Genomic DNA, 23393 nt, shown 5'->3' with positions numbered 1-23393 from the left:
CACATATTCACGTAGTGGAAATTAGAATCAAGGTCTTTCTCCAAAAAACAACAATGTAGTAGGGAAAAGTGTTGATTTGGGGGAAATAGACCTCAGTCAAGTCCAATGGACTGACTGTACATGGTATTCAGGGCCCGGGAAGCGGGACTCAGTGCTGACCAGGATTGCACTATGAACATTCCACATTCTGGCTAGAACATTAGGGATTCTAAGGTTCTGCTGATTATGCTGGCATCCAGGGCTTACAAGTGGCAGCCTAAGGACCCGGGGCTGTGGTAGGTCACAGTCCCTGAGCGGGTCTCAGTGTCCAACACTGTAGCTGGTGCCTGCCAGGTTCCCAGTGGCTGGGGTCACCAGGTCTGAAGAGAGATGTGCTGGCTGCGGGCATGGGGCCAGATCCTCCTGCCAGTTTTTCTCTCCCTCTTTCTTATCCAATTGCTTATCAGCTTCTCAGAGAATGGTTTTTTCCACAGCCCCAGGAACAATCAGAAACCAAGAGATAAGACTGAAGAGGGTGAGTGATCCGGAGTCCTGAGGCGGGTGCCCCATATGCTCCAGCGTAGTTTTTCCTTTTAATTGTGCCATCCTGGTGCACTGGAATTTTCATCTCAAAAGCTGTCATTTGGTGTTGGTGGGAAGACATTTTAAAGGCTCTAGATGGTTTTGGTGAAACTCAGTTAAATTGGAGTCAGATTAATTTGGTTTATCTGAAATATGAAAGGTGGATTCAAACAGTTTTAAATTTGAGGAAAAACATGGTTTCTCCCTCATCACTTTTTGCATGACCTATGGCATATAAGCTTTTTGTTGTGATTAAGTCGTTGGGTTTTGTTCTAATCAAACCCACTCAATGGTCATAGTTCCTTTTTCTTAAGTTTTTAAAGATAGTTAATAAAATGCTTTATTTGTTCCTTTTCATAAAAAAAACAACAACAACAAATTACTTCAGTTTGGAGGCATCTCTTGGTTTCCCTTCCCAATTGAAAAAAATTTGAAATGTTAAAAGTCATGCTGAGTTAAATTCATGAACCTGGAAATAAGGTTTTTAGTATCCTAAATTGGAACCGTATAGACAAAATAAGAGACAGAATTTGAATTACTTGGAAAGTGCCCTGTAAAGCCAAGATTGCCATTTTTACAAAGACTATGAGACAGAATAATTACTGCTGTCTGGTTTCCAGAGTAGAAAAGAATGTTAGTATCTGTAAGTAAATCAGTCTTCCTTACTAAAACCAAACCCACAGTTCTCAGCGTTGCACTGAACTAAGAATCTCCTTTGAGGGGGTAGGGTTGGGGGGATGCTGAATTAAAATACCTAGCTTGTTTTCTTTGGTTTCATCTTTCCCACAGATTTCTCTTTTTTAACCTCTTGGTCACCCCTATACGTACTCTAAGAGAAATAGTGTTCCAGTGCCATCCTGGCCCCTTCTCCCAACAAACAGCACCTAAAAGCATAGGCCCAAACATAGAAACAAATTATTCATTTTGTTCCCTAGCAAACTTGGACTCATACTGGAAATTTTTCACAAGACTTTATCAAAATACTGATGAAGAGAAAAAAAAAAAAAAAAGCAAACAAATAAAATAAATCAAAAATCACAGATAAGATAATCTCCAAAGATGGAAATTTCTGTTGCTAGCTAACTCACTTTTAGGGCTGGCCAGCTGGAGTTCATGTTTCTAAGGAAACAGCTTGCCTGCCAAGGGCCTCCCCTGAATGCTTGCATCTTAGTCTCGGGCCAGTTCCCCTTAGTGCTTGCATTTAATCTTCCCATCTAACAAGGATATGGTTTCTTAGACATCATGACACTTTTCACTTCCAAAACTGAGAAGGGGCTTCTAAGTCTTCACGAGATCCTCATCTATGTCCCAGATTATGCCCTGAGTGACAGGCAACAGACAGGACTTTGTGAAGGATCGCACATCAAGTGAGACCTCCCGCTAAGCAGGTTGTTTTGATCCCCAGGGCTTCTAACTCTGATGTTCATTTACATTTGAGAGCTTAATAATCAATATTTCAAGAAATTATAGTAAGCACTTGATGCAACTTTAGGTTAATCTTCTAGAATCTAATGAATGGATTAAAAAATGTACTGAAACCTAGAGAATTTTATTCACTAGAAGTAACCAGACAACAAAGGGTCATAGTGCAAAAAATAAGTGGCAACTAAGGAAAGAACTGGAAGATTCTGGATCAGAACAGAATAGCACAGCATGGCAAGACTCCAAATGTTACTACCCTCTCTTAGAGGTAACTAATGAGTTACTATAATACAAGAACTTTTATTGATTCTCCCAAATCTGGAGAGAAATAAGTTGAGTGGGTATCCTATTCTTTTTTTTTTTTTTTTTTTTTTGAGTCGGAGTGTAGCTCTGTCGCCCAGGCTGGAGTGCAGTGGCCGGATCTCAGCTCACTGCAAGCTCCGCCTCCCGGGTTCACGCCATTCTCCTGCCTCAGCCTCCCAAGTAGCTGGGACTACAGGCACCCGCCACCTCGCCCGGCTAGTTTTTTGTATTTTTTTAGTAGAGACGGGGTTTCACCGTGTTAACCAGGATGGTCTCGATCTCTTGACCTCGTGATCCGCCCGTCTCGGCCTCCCAAAGTGCTGGGATTACAGGCTTGAGCCACCGCGCCCGGCCCGGGTATCCTATTCTTTATCTTATTCTGAAGATGAGAAGAGGAAATGGCTACTGAAGAGAAATAAGTGGAATGAGGACCTGAGAGAGAGGGCCTGACTCTCTGATGGAAACTCAGGTTCCTGAGTTACAAGCTGGATTTGAGGGCAGATCTAGAGTCCAAAGAAACCCCTTCATGGAAATGGAAAAAACCTCTGATAAGCTTTAGCAAACCTTGACATTGAAAAATGACAAACCTCAAAAGAGAGAGCAGAGTCAGACATTCTAACAAAGTCTGGCACAGCTTCATTTGAGTTCTCCCCCCTGTCTAATGCTGAAAACAATGGGGTGAATAGAACATAAAATGCCATAAAACTGTAGGTTCTTGAAAAAAATCTCAAGGATCGTGGTAAGGTGGTTAAGATCCACCTACACTATATCAGAACAAATGGAAGGTCTGAACAGAGCTATGCAATCATTAGTAGAATGAATTCTACTGGCACAGCTTCATTTGAGTTCTCCCCCCTGTCTAATGCTGAAAACAATGGGGTGAATAGAACATAAAATGCCATAAAACTGTAGGTTCTTGAAAAAAATCTCAAGGATCGTGGTAAGGTGGTTAAGATCCACCTACACTATATCAGAACAAATGGAAGGTCTGAACAGAGCTATGCAATCATTAGTAGAATGAAAACAATAAAGCAACTGTGTAAACCCTGCACAGCAAAATAAAGAAATAAAGGACTATATGATAGCATGCAAACACACACACACACACACACACACACACACCCCAAATAATCTACCCTAGAAGAGAACACAACTCAAGAAACATGAAAATTTCCCACAAGTGCTTTGAGCTAGAGAACAATCAAACAAGAAATATTCAGTGAAACAAGCCTTGAAGTCAATAGCAAGATATCAGAATGAAATTAAAAGGCAGATACCTCCAAGGAAATAAACTGAAGGTCAAATAATTTGAATATAAAGCAAGGCTTCTGAGTTTTCTGTCTTCATTTGTTTATTTCTGCTAATGGTGAACACACCAAGAATATTTTTCACATACTCTAAGCTTACTGTAGTGGTCTCTGGTAGCTGCCTCATTCCTCTGTCCTCTAGCCTAGGGGGTGCTGTTATCTGGGAGGAGGTGGGACTTTGCTTTCTTTCCCCTGGCAAACTTCTCAGCCTCTTTCATCACCTGCATACCCAACCTCGGTACTAAGTTCCCAGTGTTATAAATACACAAAGTGATTTCTGTTTTCCTGGTTGGATCCTAACTTCATATAGCCATCTTTAAGACAAAAAGCGCTTTCAGATTTTGACCAGCAAGCAGGTATTAGGAGGATTAGAGCATTGACACAAGGTTTAAATGCTGATGGGGAACCAGGAGAGAAACCTGGTATACCACTTCTGGCTGAGGTAAAGGAAGGGTGAGATAATAAAAATGTCATATGGGTTGAAGGAGAATCTGAAAACATTAGGAACTTGTGACTCACTTTCTAGAGTTTACTCTGAATCCACTGGTCTCACAGATAACACGAGGCTAACATGGCTCCCAAACAGTAGGTAATAGTAGCAGGAAGAAGTATCTTAGCAAATGGATTCAAGGACTGCATGTCAGAATCCCTTGGACATAAGAATTTTGTAGGGAAAAGAGTAGAGAGCCCTAAAATTCCCAATATAGTGGGTGGGGTACAGACAAGGCAGTTCTTGCAAGAGCTGGCAAAATTGAAGAGGGAAAGGTCTTTCCCAGAGAATACTGGATCTCATGTCTAGAAACCACAGCAGGACCACAGATACTAGACATGACACTCCCTAAGAAGTGGACAGGTGAGATTCACACAGTGAGGCTAGTAAGGAAGGAGGAGGGGACTCAGTCCAGTCACACCCTAGTACCCGGGCAACACATAGCCTTTGCTCCCAGAAAAGTATAGCATCCCCAAGGTAAAGGGGGAAGGAGCAAACCCTACATTTAACTAAACGTTTATTCAAAGGAGGATGAATTAATTGACTGAGATTGCAAGTTTATGGTTTTCTGCCACTACCAGAAATGGGGGATTTGACATTATGCTGAATTGTGATGTAAAACTGAATTCTGATATTGATAGGCCTAGATCAAATTCTACCTCTTCTATGATGCCTTCCTTTAGTCCACCTAATCTGAATGAATAGTTGCTCCTATACTTAGCTGCGCCTCTCTGACAGTACTTGTTTCACCAGAGAGGCAGAAGAACACAGTTATCACAGGCAGCAGCTCACACTGGCTGGACTCTCCTCCCAGCTCTGTTGCTTACTAGGCCCATGCTTTCTGTGTCACAATTTCCTTATCAGTAAAATAAGAATAAAATAGTATCTTCTGTAAATGGTTGTTGTGAGGATCAAATGAGTTAATCTATGTTATGCACTCAGAACGTTTTCTAGTACATGGTAAGTTTTCAATAAACATTATGCAGTCATGTGTTGCTTAATGACAGAGGTGTATCCTGAGAAATGCATTAGGCAATTTAATCATTGTGTGAATGTCATAGAGTGTACTTACACAAACCTTGATAGTATAGCCTACTGTACACCTAGGCTAGATTAGCCTATTGCTCTTAGGCTACAAACCTATACAGCATGTTACTATGCTGAATACTGCAGGCAATTGTAACACAATGGTAAGTATTTGTGTATCTAAACTTACCTAAACATAGAAATGGAATAGTAAAAATATACAGTATTATAATCTGAAGGGATCACCGTCCTATATTCAGTCTGTTGACCAAGATAATGTTATGCAACACATGACTAGATATAGAGATAGAGACATATATTATGACAGTGCTGGAAAACAAGATGAGAGCCGGAAAATGTTAAGAATCCCTGAGAAACAGAAAGCAATTGAGATCAGACTAATGGAGAAAGCCACAGCCTAAAACACGCATAAGAGAAGACTAATGTAAGAGTGGTTTCTGGGGTTGCTCCAAGTTCAGCAGCAGTGAATACAAAGAGCACGAGGGAGTTGTGCAGCAGCTTCCTGGGAACTGATCTTAAAGCACTATAGCTGGTTGCCTCTCCACCTTCTCAACTGTCTCAAGAAGCAGGCAGCAGAGGCAGCAGAGGCAACTGCTCCAGGTTAACAATGAATGTGAATTATTGGCCTGGAAAGGCAGGAAAAGATATACTACCAACACACTGAACTTGGCAGCATGTCCCAATCCTCGCCCACACCACAGAGGTGGAAATAGCCTATATACATACACCTAAATCCTAACTTGATTGTGCTAACACAATCAAGAATCATGAAACCCAATAAAGGAAAGAACCAATTTATTAAAACACATTTAATAGAGGGGAAAAAACACCTTGGAATTAGAAACTTCTCTTACAGAAAATGGCAAGGACTAACAAGATTCCAAAGGAAATGACTAAGCTAGCAAGTAGATTGGCTTGCCACAACTCCATAGGTGCTAAAAGTAGACAGTGAGACTCAATGGATCAGTGCCAGACGGTTTATTATTCATAGCACAGCCAACAGCAGGAACGTCAGTATGGCAGCACCAAATCTCCTGCCCTCGAGTCCCATAGAGCAATGCAGTGTATCCAGATTGTGCTTATGAATGCAGCCAGTTGCACTGGAGCTAAGGAACCCAGGACAAGTCCCATAGAGCAATGCAGTGTATCCAGATTGTGCTTATGAATGCAGCCAGTTGCACTGGAGCTAAGGAACCCAGGACTAAGAGCTTATGAACTTTTATGGCAAGCAGTAAAAAATCTAGTCCCTGGGGAGTAATCGTGACTATAGTCACACTGTGGTTGCCTTGACCTATTTAATTGACTATGTTACCAGATACAGAATAAGTGCAGGGTCAGAGGATAATTAGGCCAAGAAGTTTGGCACACTTAGCTAGGAAATCCAGAGATGCTCAGGGTTTAGGATGGATGCCTCTCTCAGCACTATGATTAGTATTCTCATGGAGATATCCATGAACAGGCTATTCTGGAAAAGATTATGAATCTTGGAAATTAAAAATATAATAAACACAAACGTAGCGGAAGAGTGAATTAGCAAGCTCAATAATTGAGCTATGGAATTCTTACAGAATGCAGTACAAAAGAACAAGAGATAACCTGTAGAAAAAAGAGACAAGAGTTCATGCCAACATTAATGTAATAGGAGTTTCAGGAGGAGAGGAATGGAAGAGAGGAACTAAAGAAAAATATACAAAAAAAATCTTTGGCCGGGGCATGGTGGCTCACGCCTATAATCCCAGCACTTTGGAGGGCCAAGGTGGGCGGATCATGAGGTCAGGAGATGGCCAACATGACGAAACCCTGTCTCTACTAAGAATATAAAAATGAGCCAGGTGTGGTGGCACACACTTGTAGTCCCAGCTACTTGGGAGGCCGAGGCAGAAGAATCGCTTGAACCCAGGAGGCGGAGGTTGCAGTGAGCCGAGATCACGCTACTGTACTCCAGCCTGGTGACAGAATGAGACTCTGTCAAAAAAATAATAATAAAATAAAGAAGAAGAAGAAAAAATATCTTTAAAGTTTTGAAAAAAATGGCATTGAAACTAGAACATATTAACAGACTAAGCCAGCTGTGCTCCAGAAGGTATACAAAATAAAAACATTTGGACACTTGAAGAGTCAAAGAGTCTATCATTCACAGACATCTGAAAAAAATACTCAAGAATATAATCCATCAAAATGAAAAATGAATCCAAGGGGAAAATGTGGGATTCAAGAAAGAGTAGTAAGCAAAGAAACTAGTAAAATGAAGAGTTAATTCTAAATAATTTATTGTAAGCCAACAGCAATTTAAATATGTCTAATAATTATTAATAACTTTAATAGTAGTTAAAATTCCATTTGATTTCTGAAATCCATATGACACAGAAATCATATGGAAGTTTAACTGCTATTAAGTAGTTAAGTTATTTAATTGGGAAGTGGTATGGTGAGAAAGAGAAGAGTAAAAACATATTAGGATCTTTGTCTAGGTTGAGAATGTAGATCCTGATTAAATGATGATAGAAAGATGCATATAAAATATCTCCCCAAATTTTTAAAATAACAGCTCAGGAATAGAAATAGAATGTGTATTTTGAAGCCACTAGAGAAAATAAGGGAATAAAGAATAAATGGATAGAATAGGATATACCTTACAAATGCTACTGAAAAAGAAAGCAAGTGTAGCAATATTATATAAAACTGAATTCAAGTAAAAGAAATCATTAAGTCAAAGAAAAAGTGATATTCCATATTGACATGTAGTACAGTACACCAAGATGACATATGACAAACCTTTATTCACCTAACAACATAGTTTTAAAATAGATGTATCAGGTAAATAAAATATAAGAAGAAATGTAATATATAAAATCTTATTATTTTACATATACTCCCCATTGTTTTTTTCTCTTAGATGTTCTTGAAAAATTTTCCCTTGCAGATAAACTTTATTTTTGTATTATTAATGTATTGCAATGCCAATAAAAAATTTTGTTTTGATATTTGGCATAATATATTTTGATGCCAGGTATGTCTAGGCATTTGAAATTATGATTCTTCATGGGAGAAGAGGATCACGGATGGAACTTTATGGAACAGCAACATTTCAGACATTGATAGGAGTGGAACCGGTCAAAGAAACTGAAAAAGAAAGGCCAGTGATGTTCTAAGAGAGATAGGAGAAATGATACAGAAATCATGAAAAATGTAATCAAGAGCAAAGAAGTAACCAGATAAAAAACATATATGCAAACATCAGGCCTTTAGGGTGAAAGAATCTGGTACCTGATAATGCCATGGAGATAGCTAGAACCTTGTTCTTTAGGAATAGAACAGAAGAAAGAACCTACTGATTCACGTAACACATAGGTCAGCTGTACCCTCATTAGTTTTCCAATAAGGGCAAAAATGAATATTAAAGAGATGGCTGGTTAGTTATACAAATGCTCAATCTAAACCTCAACCATGGAGGTTGAGCAGGCCATTTACTGACATAATGTGTTGAGGAGGGAACTTCATCTCTTCGCTCTTCGCCAAAACTCATTTCTCATCTAATCAGGAGAAAAGCATCAGACAAATCCTAGTTGAGGGGCATTCTACAAAATATCTGAAAGGAGTGAGGATAGTAGTCCTCAAAACTGTCAATGTCATGAAAAACAAGGCAAGAGTGAGACATTGTCACAGACCAGAGGAGATATGATGACTAAAGGCAATGTGGTATTCTGGATGGGATCTTGGAAAAGAAAAACGACATTAGTGTAAAGACTGGTGAAATCCTGATAAAACCTGGAGTTTAGTTAAAAGTCAAGTGCCAATGTTAGTTTCTTGGTTTCGATTAATGTACCATGGTAGTGTAAGCTATTAACAATAGGAGGGCCAGCGCAGTGGCTCACGCCTGTAATTCCAGCACTTTGGGAGGCCGAGGCTGGCGGATCACAGGTCAGGAGATCAAGACCATCCTGGCTAACCCGGTGAAACCCTGTCTCTACTAAAAATTAGCCGGGCATGGTGGTGGGTGCCTGTAGTACTAGCTACTCGGGAGGCTGAGTCAGGAGAATGGCGTGAACCTGGGAGGTAGAGCTTGCAGTGAGTGGAGATCATGCCACTGCACTCCAGCCTGGGCAACAGAGTGACTCCGTCTCAAAACAAAACAAAACAAAAATTTGGAAAACTGGATGAAGGGTATACAGAAACTCCCTGTAGAATCGTCACAGTTTTTCTGTAAATCTGAAATTATTCCAAAATAAAAACTTTAGTTTACAAAAAAGCTGTGGGAAACACGTAGAACTCTGAGAACAGTGGCCAAGTCATGAGTCCTCTGTTTCCCTGCTTCTGCCTCCTGAAAGGAGCCTGAGGCCAGCTGTCCTTCACATAGCTAAGGCAGCAGAATCTTTACCATTCACCTTGCCTTTTCTTTCACTCAACTTTCCCATGGGTATTTCAAGGACACTTTTGGCTAGGAGGAAGTAACATTCAATAGGACTTAATTTGAAAACTGAACTGTAAAATTTTTTCCCCAGCCAAATCAGATCTGCATCCAATCAAACAATTTGAAATTAAATAGAAAGGTCTGACCTTTCCCACAGAGCCTGTGAACTCTGCCCCCAAAATAATAAAGAGAGCAACTTTATTGTTGCTGTATCACAAAACAACTAGTACATTAATTCCAGACCCTTTCTTTAAGGAGATGTTGCAGTAATAAAATGAGGCATTGAAATGCTTTTTTCCAAATTCATAGTTTTTATTCTAGAACTTTCAAATGTAAATCGTACTGTTTGTTTTTCCATAAAACTAGAGGAATGAAAATCCACATTTGGGAGAAGTTTTTAAAGCTTTGTGGCAAAAAAAGATGGGGAATTAATTTTTTTTAACTATTTAAAGGGTTAGTTAAGTAGGAATATCTTGGCAATACCATCCTGAATAACAATACTTGATATTTTAAAATACAATGGACTTGCCAATTTGTTTTTCCTTACTGTGTTTTGGGGGTTGTTTTTCAGAACTTGGCTCATCAAAGTTGGATGATGCCATTTCATGTTTTTCCAAGAAATAGGAGAAAAGACTTAAGATTAAGAGGATTTATACAGTACCAGTGGGGGTCTAAATACATTAAAATAATGAAGTAAAATGCTAGGGTATGGATGAATATGGCTTAAAACAGGAATGACTAAGTGAAATGCACTTTTACGTAAAACTGAGAAATAAAAAGGATTTGTATTAATTTTGGACTTAATTTTTTTTTTCTTGTAGAATGTGCTGTAAAGAAGAGTTGTCAATTGTGCACAAAAGATAAGAAAGTAAGTTAACTTTCTTATGAGGAAATTGTTCTGGGAACGTTATAAAGTCACAATTTACAGTTGTCATTTAAAAGATATGCTAAACTTTGTTTTACATAATTTTTTAATAACAGGAATAACTCATAACAGTTATTAAGATCTATTTATGTATTTCAAACCATTCTTTGAGGATCTAGAAATAAACAATGGAGATAATTAAGTACAAACATGTACTTCCTTCTGGAAAATTATACTTCAAAAAGAAAAGAATTATTTGCTTGAAAAAATTGTACTGAAATTTTGGAATAATTTTTGCAAGTAAAGGAAAAGATATATCTTTTGAGATGTGGTGACAATTTCCTTCCCACTTCTATTTCCTAAAGACTAGAAAGAATGACATACCATTCCTTAACCACGATGTAGCTGGATTCCTCTTCTTTGATGATTAAATGTCTGAAATCATTGCTCTTCACTTCAGATTTGGAAGAAAGCAGAAATGCTATAAGTTATGAGGGAAATGACCACTTTGTGTCACAGACAGGTTTGCAGCAAGCTACATAAAAACCACTGTAGTCTAACTTGTGTTGGATAACTGACAACACCAAAAACAGAAGCTCGAAGTCACTACTTAGAAAAGGGCACACTCTAGTAGTTGCTGTCTCTCATAGTGATCTGGATATACACCCTCTGCCCTGTCTTATCTTCCCCTAAGAAGATAAACATCTATCACTTGTCTACTTTAATGAGGACCTGGGCTTCTGGCTCATGGCATTCTCCACCCAGTTTGTACTACCATTGCCTTACATGCTTTCCACAGCCAGCGATGACCCAGACATACTCTGTCTCAGTGTCCTGCCTTCCTCAACCCTGTGTAGTAAGACATCACTTCTGTGGCATCTCTGAACCCTGCACAATCTACATTGGCTTTTACATTCTCACTCCCTTATACTGTACCTACTCTTTAGCCTCAACAAGACAAGAACATCCTCCAGTCCCTTAACACTCTTCTTTTCCCTTCAGTTTATTGGCCCTCTCCAATGGACTTCCTTCCCTCCTGTGAATTCTCATGGCTGTTCACCTAAATGCAATATTCTTCCAGTTTTTGTTGTTGTTAAATGTTTTATAATGGAAAATTTCATATATACCAATAAAGAAAAGAAAGCAATATAATAAAGCTTTATACCCCAAAGAACCATCTTGACCAACTTTTTTCAATGTATGCTCTTCCCCGCTAAATGTATTATTTTGAAGCAAATGATGAGATGGATACCATATCATTTTGCTTAAAAATATTTAAGCATATATTTCTAATTGATATTTTACTTTAAATATTACAACTTCATCCATGATCATACCTAAAAGTTAACAATATAATCTTAATATCATCAGGCACCCAGAAAATAATAAATTTGTCTTGTTGAGTCATTTTTGTTTGTTTATTTGAATCACATTTGTACATTGCAATTGGCTGATATATACCTTAAGTATCTTTTAATCTATATGTTCCTTCTCCCTTTTTATTTTCTTTTTTGCAACTTATTTTTTGGAGAAACTAGATTGTCCTATTTGGTTTCTCACAGTCTGGATTTTGCTGGTCACATCCCAAAAGGATTTGGATTAATTTTGGACTGAATTCCAAAAGGATTTGGACTAATTTTGGACTTTTATCATGTTGGTCTTTTCCCTGTTCTTTTGTTCTTATAAACTGATAATTAGATATAAAGGCTTTATCAGATTCTGTTTAATTTTTTGGTAGGAATGCTTCATGCTGAGAGGACCTTCATTAGGAGGTAGATAAGATTTATTGTCTAGCATTTGATGATATTAGCAACCAACAATGATCCTTGCCTAGATCGATTATTTCCCTAGGAGTTGTAAAAACTACTTCTACTTTAATGGCTTTGCTCTTTTTTTTTTTAATTTTAAATTTTATTTTTTTGTGAGTACATAGTAGGTGTACATATTTATGGGGAACATGAGATGTTTTGATACAGCCATACAATGCGTACACCCTCTTATTTTTAATGGCATACACCCTCATATTTTTAATGGCACTGGACCCACATTCCACAGCTCCAGTTGGTCCTCTGGTTTATATTTTCGTTTGCTATGCATCACTAGCTGATTGCTGCTTGAACATATTTCATCAACATCTGGATGAATAAAGCTACAAAGTCACAATTTCTGGTCTCACCTGAGCCCAAATACTACCTATCACTTGCTTTTGGTTAGGGATATTGCCTAAAATTTCCCACAGCAGCAATTCCCCCATCCCATCAATACCAACAGATGCATTCATGTCCAATTTTATGGGAAAAATTGAGGCCTTAGGTATAAACTTCATTCCCTGACTGATAACATTGCTGTCATTTTTCCCATCATTACCTGTTCTTATCCCTCCTTTTAGAGGAGGAATACCTTCTGCACTTCCCCTATACCTCTCTTTTGGATTTGAACATGTACATTTTTGAATTGTAACTCGTATCATTTAAATTGTTTTTATGTTCACCTTCCCCTTGTTCTCAGCTCCTTAAGGACACAATCCATGTTTTATTCATCTTTGTATCTCTAACACCTCACACATTTCCCACACATGGCAAGCATTCAATAACTATTGAATTAACTCTTGAGCCATTCAAAGAAGGGTAAATTAATTCAGTATACTCTACAGTGTAACACAGTAGAGAATTTTAAAAATTTTTCTAAATATCATTCATTATGGAAATACTGGGAATATGTGAATTTGAGTGTAATTTAAAAAATATTTCCTGTACCTCATAGGAATGAACTAAGAGATAATTCCACATGTTCAATACAGAATTAGGAGGATGAACAGATATCTTGGTTGGTATATTGTGCTACTTTATGTCCACTTCTCCATGGACCTGGAGAATATATATATACCAACTCCTTTTCATTTCCCAAAATATTCCAATTTGTATGATAAATGACATGCTTATTCTTCTTAACTGTAAGGGAATCTTCCTTAGATTCTATCTGAATCATTTCCTGATGATTTCATAGTATAGGACTAGCCTTCCTAGAGTTAGAAAACATTCTTACCAAAAACCCATCCATAAAAATCACTTTTACAACCCCCCGATACACACACAACTCATAAACATAGCATATGAAAAACATATTATATTTTTGTTGATATTTTATATTAGAAATAAAATTTCAAAAATCAGGCTAATTAAAAAAGGTGAAGCATCTTGTAATCTGTGCTTTTATTGCTATTCAGAGTCATTATGCATCCCTGTTGAATGCTTGGAACGAAAGTTCTCAATCATGGTGTCACAATGGTGAGACTTGTCATTTTTTTTTTTTTTTTTTTGCTTTTTGCTAATGAGCATCGTAAGATTGTGGCCAACTGACTTAAATAAAATCAGAGTAGATTCTAAGTTTTCTCCATAATCACATCTTTCTCACTAATTGTGACCTGATATGGATGGTTGGTTGAGACAAAAAGGAGTCAAGTTATAGTAAGCCCAGTGGGATTTTTGAATCTCCCACAGCCTCACAGTTCATAGGAAAGGACCGTTACTCACATGCTTGTAAAATGCATTTATAAATGTTGTACCTTACAACTCACAAAGAGATGCCCACTTTGATATTTATTTTTCTGAAAAATTGTGTGTGTGTGTTTGTGTGTGTGTGTGTGTGTGTGGTAGGGCATGGAGTCGAGGAGAGTGGACAAGGTGATGGATCCGAATCTGGATATGCCAGTAAACGTGGACATCACCTGTTGGGAGTCCTTCAGTTGGAAAAAATATATGGACAACCAGTATCATGGATTATTTCCCATGGCAACTATTCCCAGCCCTTTACCACTGTTGGCATGATCCTCCTTTCAGGGTTTGACTTTCCTTGAGAATTTTAAGACCATCTGGCAGGTTCAAGTTTCCTCATTTTTAACCAGAACCAATTCAATATCTTTTCTCTTACATTAACTTTCCCCTTGAGAAATCTGTTCTCATTTCTGAGGTGAATTCCTTAGTCCTCACCTCTATCTATGTGTCATACTCAGAAACGCATGCACATTCACAAACTCAAAGCCTTTCTCATTTCCTTGTTCCCTCTATGACAAATCCAGCCTATTTCTGTGCATTGGCTTCCTTCTGAGTTCTGACAAAATGGAAAAAAACAAACAAAACAAAATCTTCTTTGTTTCTTTCTAGAAGCTGAAGTACTTATTTTGTGCTTATTCTACCATTGCTTCCGTATCACACAGTGTGATTTAATCCTTAGCAACCTGATTTAGAGGTTACAAAAGACTCAATAACCAAATGCAACAACCTTTCAAATTAATCACTCATTCTTTTTGGAAACTTGCTCCTTCCTTGGCGATCTTGGCTTTATACAGGCCCTATTTCTTCCCTCACCATTTTGTTTCCTTTACCAATTCCTCTTCTTCATTTTCCTGAAGGAGTGCATTCCTTCATCGCCTAAATGAGCACATTTCTTCACACTGTGTCCTCACCCTTGTGCCATGTCTTTCACAGTCCTGGTCTCTGCCACAACCTGCGTATAAAGAAATCCCAAATTCACATCCTTAAATCTAACGATCACCAACAGTGATGCTCACAGCTGCTTGATTGCCATTTCTTTCTGGATAGTTTTTTTTTTTTTTAATCACATCATGCTCAAAATTTCTTTAACTTAGTTTATAATTTTGCCTTCCCCAAAGAAGCTCATGTTCTTTACTTGTTTATTTCTGGTACCATCATCCCATAATTTTAGAAATCATTGGTTTTTTTTTTTCTTTATTTTACCCCATCTGCTCTCCATTCTTTTCTTTCACCTGGAACAATCCTGGATTTTCTACACACCCCATTCCCCAACCACTGGTATAATATTAAGCCATTTGCTTTATACAATCTTAAATCACTAAATATTATTATGTACCTTCCCACTTTCTGCATATTTTAATTTTAATGATATTTTTATTAAAATAGCAATTGCGATGTCCATATAAGCTTAATAAACCAGCTCTACCCTAAAATGAGTACTACAGTTTTCCCATGAGAACATAATAACCATCACTCTAAAGCCTTTTAGCTGGCTCCTCAGTTGTCACACTCCAAAGAGGCTGATGGCTTCATATTTACATGGGTTATTTTCCTTAGCTATAAGAGAAAAATCATGTAATTTACCTTAAATTATACATTACCAATTTAGGAATGTTGACTATATTATAGTGTTCTTGGGGGCAATGTGAAGTTCTGGTCTTTGATAACTTTCTAGATTAAGTTAAGGTATTAGTCACATATTTTTGTGGTAAGGGACAGCAGCCAAACTCAAACTAATTTAGTAAAAAGGGGAATTCATTGGCTCACAATATTGGGAAGACCAGGTGTGGCCTTGCCTTCTTGCACAACTGTACCAAAAGATGTCCTTCTCATTTTCCTCTTTTCTTTCATCTCTCAGCTCTGCCTCCCTCTGGGAATTGACTTTATTTTCTCTTGTGGTAAATGGACATTCTGCATACAGCTGGGCAAGGGGCTGGCTGCCAGCAGATCTAACCCAACGTCTGTAACTCAAAGAGTTGTAACTTAAAGAAGATTCTGATTGGCCCTATTGGGGTTTTATGTCTGGTCCAGCATTTGTTACTAGGCTACTGCCTGGGTCAAAAGACCACTCCAGTAGTAGGAATAGAGTAAGGGAAAACTGATTGGCAGCCACCGGATCACACAGGGTTTGGGGAAGAGGTCCTCAGTAGAAGAGGGTGTGATTACCAGAAAAAGAAGAATGGGGACACAAAGTAGCAGAGAGATTTTAAAAATAAAAGACCTCAGTCTGTTATTTTTCCCCCTTGACCTTTCAGGACAGACATATTCTATTTTCTCCATCCCCATATTTTAAAAAATGCTCCTGGCAAAATAATACAACTAAATCTCAACTGCAATTGGACTTACCCAAGGTCACTATCAGCTACTGCCCCCAGTTCTAAGTCTGAAATCTCTGAGAGATGTGCATTACTCTTGACTGTGTTTGAATACAGCTCCACCCACTCCTTCAAGTTAGCTATATAATCAGTTAAACCAACTCCCAAAGACTCACTATTCAACAGAAGAGAGAAAGTAGGATGACAACAGTAAACACTCCTGTTTAGAAGGAGGATAGTGGCCAATAGTCCTATAATATGTTCCAAGTCTGTAATACATTTTGAGTTTCGCTGGCTGCACAGTGAGTTGTTGGTCACCAGTCTAGCTGCGATCGAAGGAGTCCACTTTCCATTATTCTCTGAGCTCCAACCAGAGAGAGGCATAGGGGAAATTGTCTCTTCCGGGGACTGCACTTCTTTAGGAGCTCGCTTGCGGTGGACTTGGTTACTGGAGCCTGGGAATCAGCTTAGCACTTAAGTGCGCATAGCTCTTAGCTGTAGGTTCAGGTTTTTTTTCTGGCAATTCATTTCCCTTAAAACCCTACTAGATCTTGGACTTGATTCCTAGAGACTCTGAGTACTAATAACCAAGGCCAGAAGTCTCTGTGGGCTGTAATCTTTGAATCTAGACCTTATCTTTGCAGTTCCAGTCTTTTGGCAACCATCCAGGAGGACAAGACTCATTCAGTGAAAGTGGCTTCAATCTTAGATTTGACTGAATGGCTTGATTTAACCTTTAGTCTTGTCCAGCATGAAACAAAAGCTGGCCTGTGATATACCCTTGGTATTCAGGCAGTGTCTAAGGGGTGGTTCTTTACGTTGGAGTGAATCATTACCTCTGCTGGTCCCAGGATGTACAGCAAGAAGTGATCAGGCAGTGTCTGGGTTCAATCTTACGGAACCATGCTACTTAGGTTAGAACCCAGGCTCCCCTATTTACTAGGTATGCCATCTTATGTAAGTCATTTAACTTCTCTGTGCCTTCTTGTTCTCATCTATAAAGTGGACATAATAGTACCTAGATCACCAGGTTGTCATCAGTATGAAGTGAGTGGATATATATAAAGGACTTAGAATATAGTACCTGTCACATGGTAGGCCCTATTAAGTGACAGCCATTTTTACCACTTTGTCTTTTTTTTTTTCACTTTTCCAGGTTATTCTGGTTTTACCTCCCATAATGTTTTTCACCTTTATGCCTTGCTTAAGGGACTTAGAATTCCATTTTCCTATTTCTGCGTGATTATCTGAGCACCAGTGAACAGTGTGGGGAGAGGGGTGAGGTAAGGCTTGTTGACAGCACCGCCAGGGCCACATGTAACAGAGGAGCAATCCCAAAGGAAAGAGTTGGGGATGCAGGCAAGAGGAATGGAAAGAGTGATAGAGACATTTTAAAAACAATTTACCGCAGTTCTTATTACTACTTTGTGAAATAATATCTTTGGTTTTGTTTCCTAAATGTAGAGTCTGAGAAAGGGGTTCAAGTGCATGTGATTTTTGAGTGACTGCTCTTCAGCAAAAATCCTATAGAGTGAGAGACTCAGGGAAGATAAGGGGAAGAGCGAAGAAAAGATGAGGTCTTGGCTAAAGCTCACTCTTGGCCTGAACCATGGGCAGCCCTTGGGCAAAAAAAGTCACAAGGTCGAGTTGTCCCTGACTTGAGGCAAGGATGCCCACTGTTTGGAACCCCATGTCAGTCAGTCATTGGCCTGGGGAAATAGTAACCTCATGGGCTAGGTGGTCCCCATCGTCATCCAAGAAAAGGAGCAGCTGTGAGCCATTGGGAGCCAAAACTTTTTGCAGCTGAGGTTTGGATGCATGGGTCTGACAAAGGAGATCTCAAGAAGTTACCAAAGGCATCTACTACAAATAATAATAATAATAATAATAATAATAATAATAATGGCTATTATTTATTGAATACTTATTGAATTAGTACTAAAAACTTCCTGGGATTATGGTTATTATACTTGGACACCACTTTTATTTTTCTCTTTTCAAATATAGTGTATTTGGTGTAGTGAAGATAAAACATGCAAAAAATATTGTTTTCCATATTTCGGGTGTAAATTCAGTTCTATATATTGGTTAAACTGTGCAAGTGAGTTGTCCTTATTTAAATTTTTATGTTCTTTATTTCGATTGACTTTCAAATGCTAGTGATTTGCTACATTTGAAGGATTATAAATTATTACATTTGCTTTACATATTAAAATATAGCAAGTCCAAACCACCATGGCACATGTATACCTATGTAATAAACCTGCACGTTCTGCACATGTATCCCAGAACTTTAAGTAAAATAAAAATAAAAATATAGCAAGTCCAGGGATGTTCATTGATCTTTCCTCCTGATATAGGCTTATTGGTTGTTTGCAGCAAAGTATTCATTCAAATTAAGTGAACATTCATTTTGATTGGTGGATGCTTTGCCATACTAGTAGCTGAATACTTTAAATTTCCATTTCTAAAATCTCCAGTATATGATATCCATAACCCACTTAAAGGATGTTTATATTCTTATGTCATTTTAGAAATTCCAGGATTTTTAAAATAAGCTAGTCCTGGTCTGAGGATATGTTGTATCTAGAAACATTGTTATAACTTATATTTTTTCAGCTAATGTATTCTACACTGAGAATTGCTATTCAGAATAATGATTAACTAGGAGTGAACAAATATTAATCATCAAAGAATCTTTAAGTTATACTGAAATGTTGGACTTTCGGTATATTATACAATACTTACCAAGGCAGGAAAACGTACCAGCACCATTTAAGAAGTTTTCTTAAAGAATGGAAACAAAAAGCTTTCTAGGTGAATCCTAGCTATGTGAAAAAATCCAGTCTAGAACAACCAGTTGTCTTCTTTTTCCTTCACTGAAGTAAAAAGATATAAATTTTGCCCTCAGATCTCTGTTTCTTTCAGGTACTATCAGGTATATTTAAATCACACATATTTTTGCCTTATAAAGAAGTTACACTTCGTGTAACTAGTATGAACACAAACTCTAGTCTCCTATTTCATGTTTGCCCTTCTAGTTTCATTTTATAACACACCAAGCTAATAAACTACATTGTGCTTACTGAGGTAAGAAAAAAAAGTTTACAAGGGGTAGAAATCTGATTTCTCAGCAAGCATTGATTGTCTCTTTGGTAATGGACTGCTGAAATTCAAACAATAAACCATTCCCTGCTATCTAGATGTATCTTTAGAGATATAACAGCCTGAGGGATTTGTTGTTTTATCTATTAAGATAGTACCAGAAATGAGTTTAGAGGTAAAATAAAGAAAAATTAAGCCAGTAGCCTAATAGTTCACCAATTTAAAAATAAGTAAATCAAATGTTACCTCCTTTAGCAACCCAGATTATTTTTAAATGTTAGTGATTGTTGTATTAATGGTAGTTTTATTGGAATATGTAATGTATGTTATTGTATCATTACTTTCAATAATCATTTATTAAAGAATCACATTGCATGATATTAGAAAAGATGAAAATAGCAGAAATTGCTGATGTTCTGTTAACTTAAAATATATTTCTTTTTATACATTTCAGTTGACATGTTTGGAATCATGATGCTTCTACTCATTGCAATACTAATTACAGGATTCATTTGGTACTGCTGCGCCTATCTCTTTTACCTGCAGGAGTATGCTCATTTTATTCTTATTAAGAATGCACTTTGGGGTAATATCTTTGAAGAGAATACTAAGCTAGTCATCAGGAAGTGTTTTGCCTTTTTTATGTAATAAAAATAATATATTCACATGGTAAGGAAAAAAAGTCCAAAAAGTACGGAAATTGTAAAATTAAAAAAAAAAAAAAGTTTTACTTTCTCATCCCCCACCCCACCTCTAACACTGTCTTCCCAGAAGCAATCCTTTTAGTATGGTTCTATTTGTAGTTCTTCTGTAGTTACCTCCATATGTTTGATTTGGATGGTTATGTTTTCTTTTCGTGATTTATTAATTTTAGATGTTATTTATTGACCCCCAATCATTAAAGCAGAAAAATTTATCTTACACTATACACATTTTTTTTTGCTATTAGTAGTTATTATCATTGTGTTATTTTTGGGTTGTTACTATCTTTTTCATTATTTTTAGTTATTAGATCTTAAGATTACTAATATTTCTCCTGTTGACTTTGAGTAATCAATTTAATTCTTTGTTTCTATATCTCAATCCTTCTCCTGTTAAAGATAAGAAAATTTGGATCCCTATACTTCCTTCCATTTTTCCTCTATTCCCTCTTATCTCCTAAATTCTATAAGCTTTCTCATTAATTTGACCTTGTCAAATGTGTAATATTTACATTCTGTTCTGTGGCTATAATTATATCTTGAAATGCTTACTCTATAATTTGAGTCTAAAATTTGTTAACTACTAAAAAGGATAACACGTATTTATACATGATTGCATAAATAGTGTTTAATAAACAACCAAAGTGGAGTAAGAAATATAATTCCATGCCACTAACCTATATTGCTTGAAAAAGAATTATCAAGTGCCAAAATCAAATAGATTCTCTTTTCTTACTCTTTATTTCACAAAATCATGCTACATTTCAGCTTACTTCATGTTACTTAATTGTGACTTTCCTATACAGCTTTTGCACTTTCTAGAGTTTTAAATTATCTTCATTATTTCTCATTAACAAAAACACATGTATCTTTATTCTCATCACTGTGATCATTCATCTTTGTATTTGCTAAAATACATTCATTTTCTTCTTATAAATATTCTTCTTAAAGTCTTCTGACTTCCTGCTTTAACATGCAAAAATTAGTTTCTTTTTACTGCTGTACTGAATTAGGAGAATTTGGGGGGTCCCATATCTTCCTCTTTTTAGGGTTTATTTTTTCCTTTTGGTGGAGTACCTCCTCAAGTAAATTTTTCAAAGGGAGTTCACAGAAGGTTTGGAGAGTATTTGCATAGTCCATTACATATCAACAAATTAGTTTTTTCTCCTTCATCCCAATATGATATTATTTTCTTTCTTCAGATTATACCCTTTTTATAAGAAGGAACTGTAGACAAGATAGACAGGACCCAAAAATAAGATAAATGCACATTTATAGGTCAATCTGGAAGTAAAATGTGCTTATAAAAAGATAAGGTAAGTCAACATAGTGCTTGCAGAAAAAAAAAAAAAAGAAAAGGTAAGCGTTGGCCAATCTTCCATTTGCTCGTTTAGGACCTCAACTTGGTCAAGAACTTTGTATTTTTCTGGCTTAGAGATGGTCTTTTCCTTATTAACATACAAAGACAAGGTAGGATAGAATGGAAGGTATTCCTTATTTTTCCCCTGTGAAACAAGCATACACATATACACATACAAATCAGAAAGAAGAACCAATAGGGCACGTTACATATGTGGCAAGGGTCTGTTTTGTAATTTTTTAAATATATTTTTTCTTCTTAGGATCCTGGCTCCTTGTAAGTGTCATCACTTTTTTATATAGTATTTATGAGTAAAGTGGCAAATTCTGCCCATAAGTGTAGGGGCCTGAGCAAATATCCATCACTGAAGCTTCTTTTATCCACATTTTAAATGAAAAACCCTGAAGCCTCTCTGCAAATATGGTCCAACAACTGTACTCAGTTCTGGTTTAACTCTGCTGTATATCCACCATCTCTTCTTTCTGAATTTCTTCAAGAGATCTTCTAGACCTTGTTAATTCAATGAGTTCTGTATTCTGTAGAAGAATTTATCTTCTTAAGGACTTACTGCACTTCATAAACCAAAGATCCTGGTTAGGTTTTAGAAACATGACTCTTTTTAAAAATATCCTAGAATGACCAATGAAATATCAAAATACTTACAGGTACATTTGATCTAATATTATTATTCAGCAGTTATGCTTATAAAAATTAAAGCACTTTAAAAAGTTTCAAATGTTAGAGAATACAAGTTTTTCACTGTCCATGTACTTGATGCCTCCTTCATTGTCATCTATTCTTTTAGCAAATATTTATTGAGTATTTATTATCTACTAAGCAATGTCATTGTCATAGGGATATAACAATAAGCAAGAAAGATCAGGCGGGGCGTGCTGGCTCACACCTGTAATCCCAGCACTTTGAGAGACCGAGATGGGCGGATTACATGAGGTCAGGAATTTGAGACCAGCCTGGCCAACATGGTGAATCCCCATCTCTACTAAAAATACAAAACTTAGCTGGTCATGATGGCACGCACCTGTGGTCCCAGCTACTCAGGAGGCCGAGGCAGGAGAATCGCTTGAATTCAGGAGGCAGAGGTTGCAGTGAGCTGAGATCATATACCACTGCACTCCAGCCTAGGTGACATAGTGAGACTCCATCTACGAAAAAAAAGAAAAAAAAAAAAAGAAATATCAAACCCTTGCCTTCATGGAGCTTATAACTAAGGGGACACAGACAAGTAAACAAGCAATTGTTAATTCTATTGCTAGTTTATGGATATTTTAAATGATATTCCATTTATTTTAATTGCTTTTCTTAATTAAATGTTTTAATTCTCCTTGTGGAGGGATAAAAGCAGAATTTAATAAAGCAATGATAGAATATTGCATAAGACCGGGTGCAGTGGCTCACGCCTGCAATCCTAACACTTTGGGAGGCCGAGGTGGGTGGATCACTTGAGGCCAGGAGTTCAAGACCAGCCTGGCCAACATGGTAAAACCCTGTCTCTACTAAAAATACAAAAATTAGCTGGGTGTGGTGGTGAGTGCCTGTAATCCCAGCTACTCACGTGGTTGAGGCACAAGAATTGCTTGAACCCAGGAGGTGGAGGTTGCAGTGAGCTGAGATCGTGCCACTGTACTTCCAGCCTGGTTGATAGAGCAAGACTCTGTCTCAAAAATAATTAAAAAATAAAAAAAAGGAGTCTAATGAAAAAAATTGTTCCAACTATAACTTTTACTGTTCTGAAAATAAGCCTAATTCTAAATTCACCATCATTTTGAACAGAAATCGTGTCTATTTTTATGGGAGAAACAGTTCCTGTTCCCAACTGCAGTGCTACTGGCAAGTGTTTTCATTTTTTGATGGAGCGTCCCAGACTCCTTCAGTAACAGCTTGTTACCTTGTTCCAAACATCAAAATTAAAGTATGAGTAGGGGCCAGGTACA

The 23393-nt window shown here is 37.3% G+C and overlaps 1 protein-coding gene across 1 annotated transcript; it reads left to right on the top strand.

Moving 5' to 3' along the window:
* The first annotated feature begins 369 nt into the window (after nucleotides 1–369).
* On the top strand, nucleotides 370–23377 carry PTTG1IP2 (PTTG1IP family member 2). The gene is made up of 5 exons (XM_038004358.2): nucleotides 370–514; nucleotides 10363–10409; nucleotides 18283–18376; nucleotides 19835–19928; nucleotides 23224–23377. The coding sequence occupies exons 1-5, from the start codon at nucleotides 370–372 to the stop codon at nucleotides 23375–23377; spliced, it is 534 nt and encodes a 177-aa protein (XP_037860286.2).
* The last annotated feature ends 16 nt before the right edge of the window (nucleotides 23378–23393 follow it).

The sequence above is a fragment of the Chlorocebus sabaeus genome, chromosome 21 (genome assembly GCF_047675955.1).
Source record: "Chlorocebus sabaeus isolate Y175 chromosome 21, mChlSab1.0.hap1, whole genome shotgun sequence".
Classification (NCBI taxonomy): Eukaryota; Metazoa; Chordata; class Mammalia; order Primates; family Cercopithecidae; genus Chlorocebus; species Chlorocebus sabaeus.
Note: the sequence above shows the minus strand (reverse complement) of the source record. Positions and strands in the feature narration are given on the sequence as shown.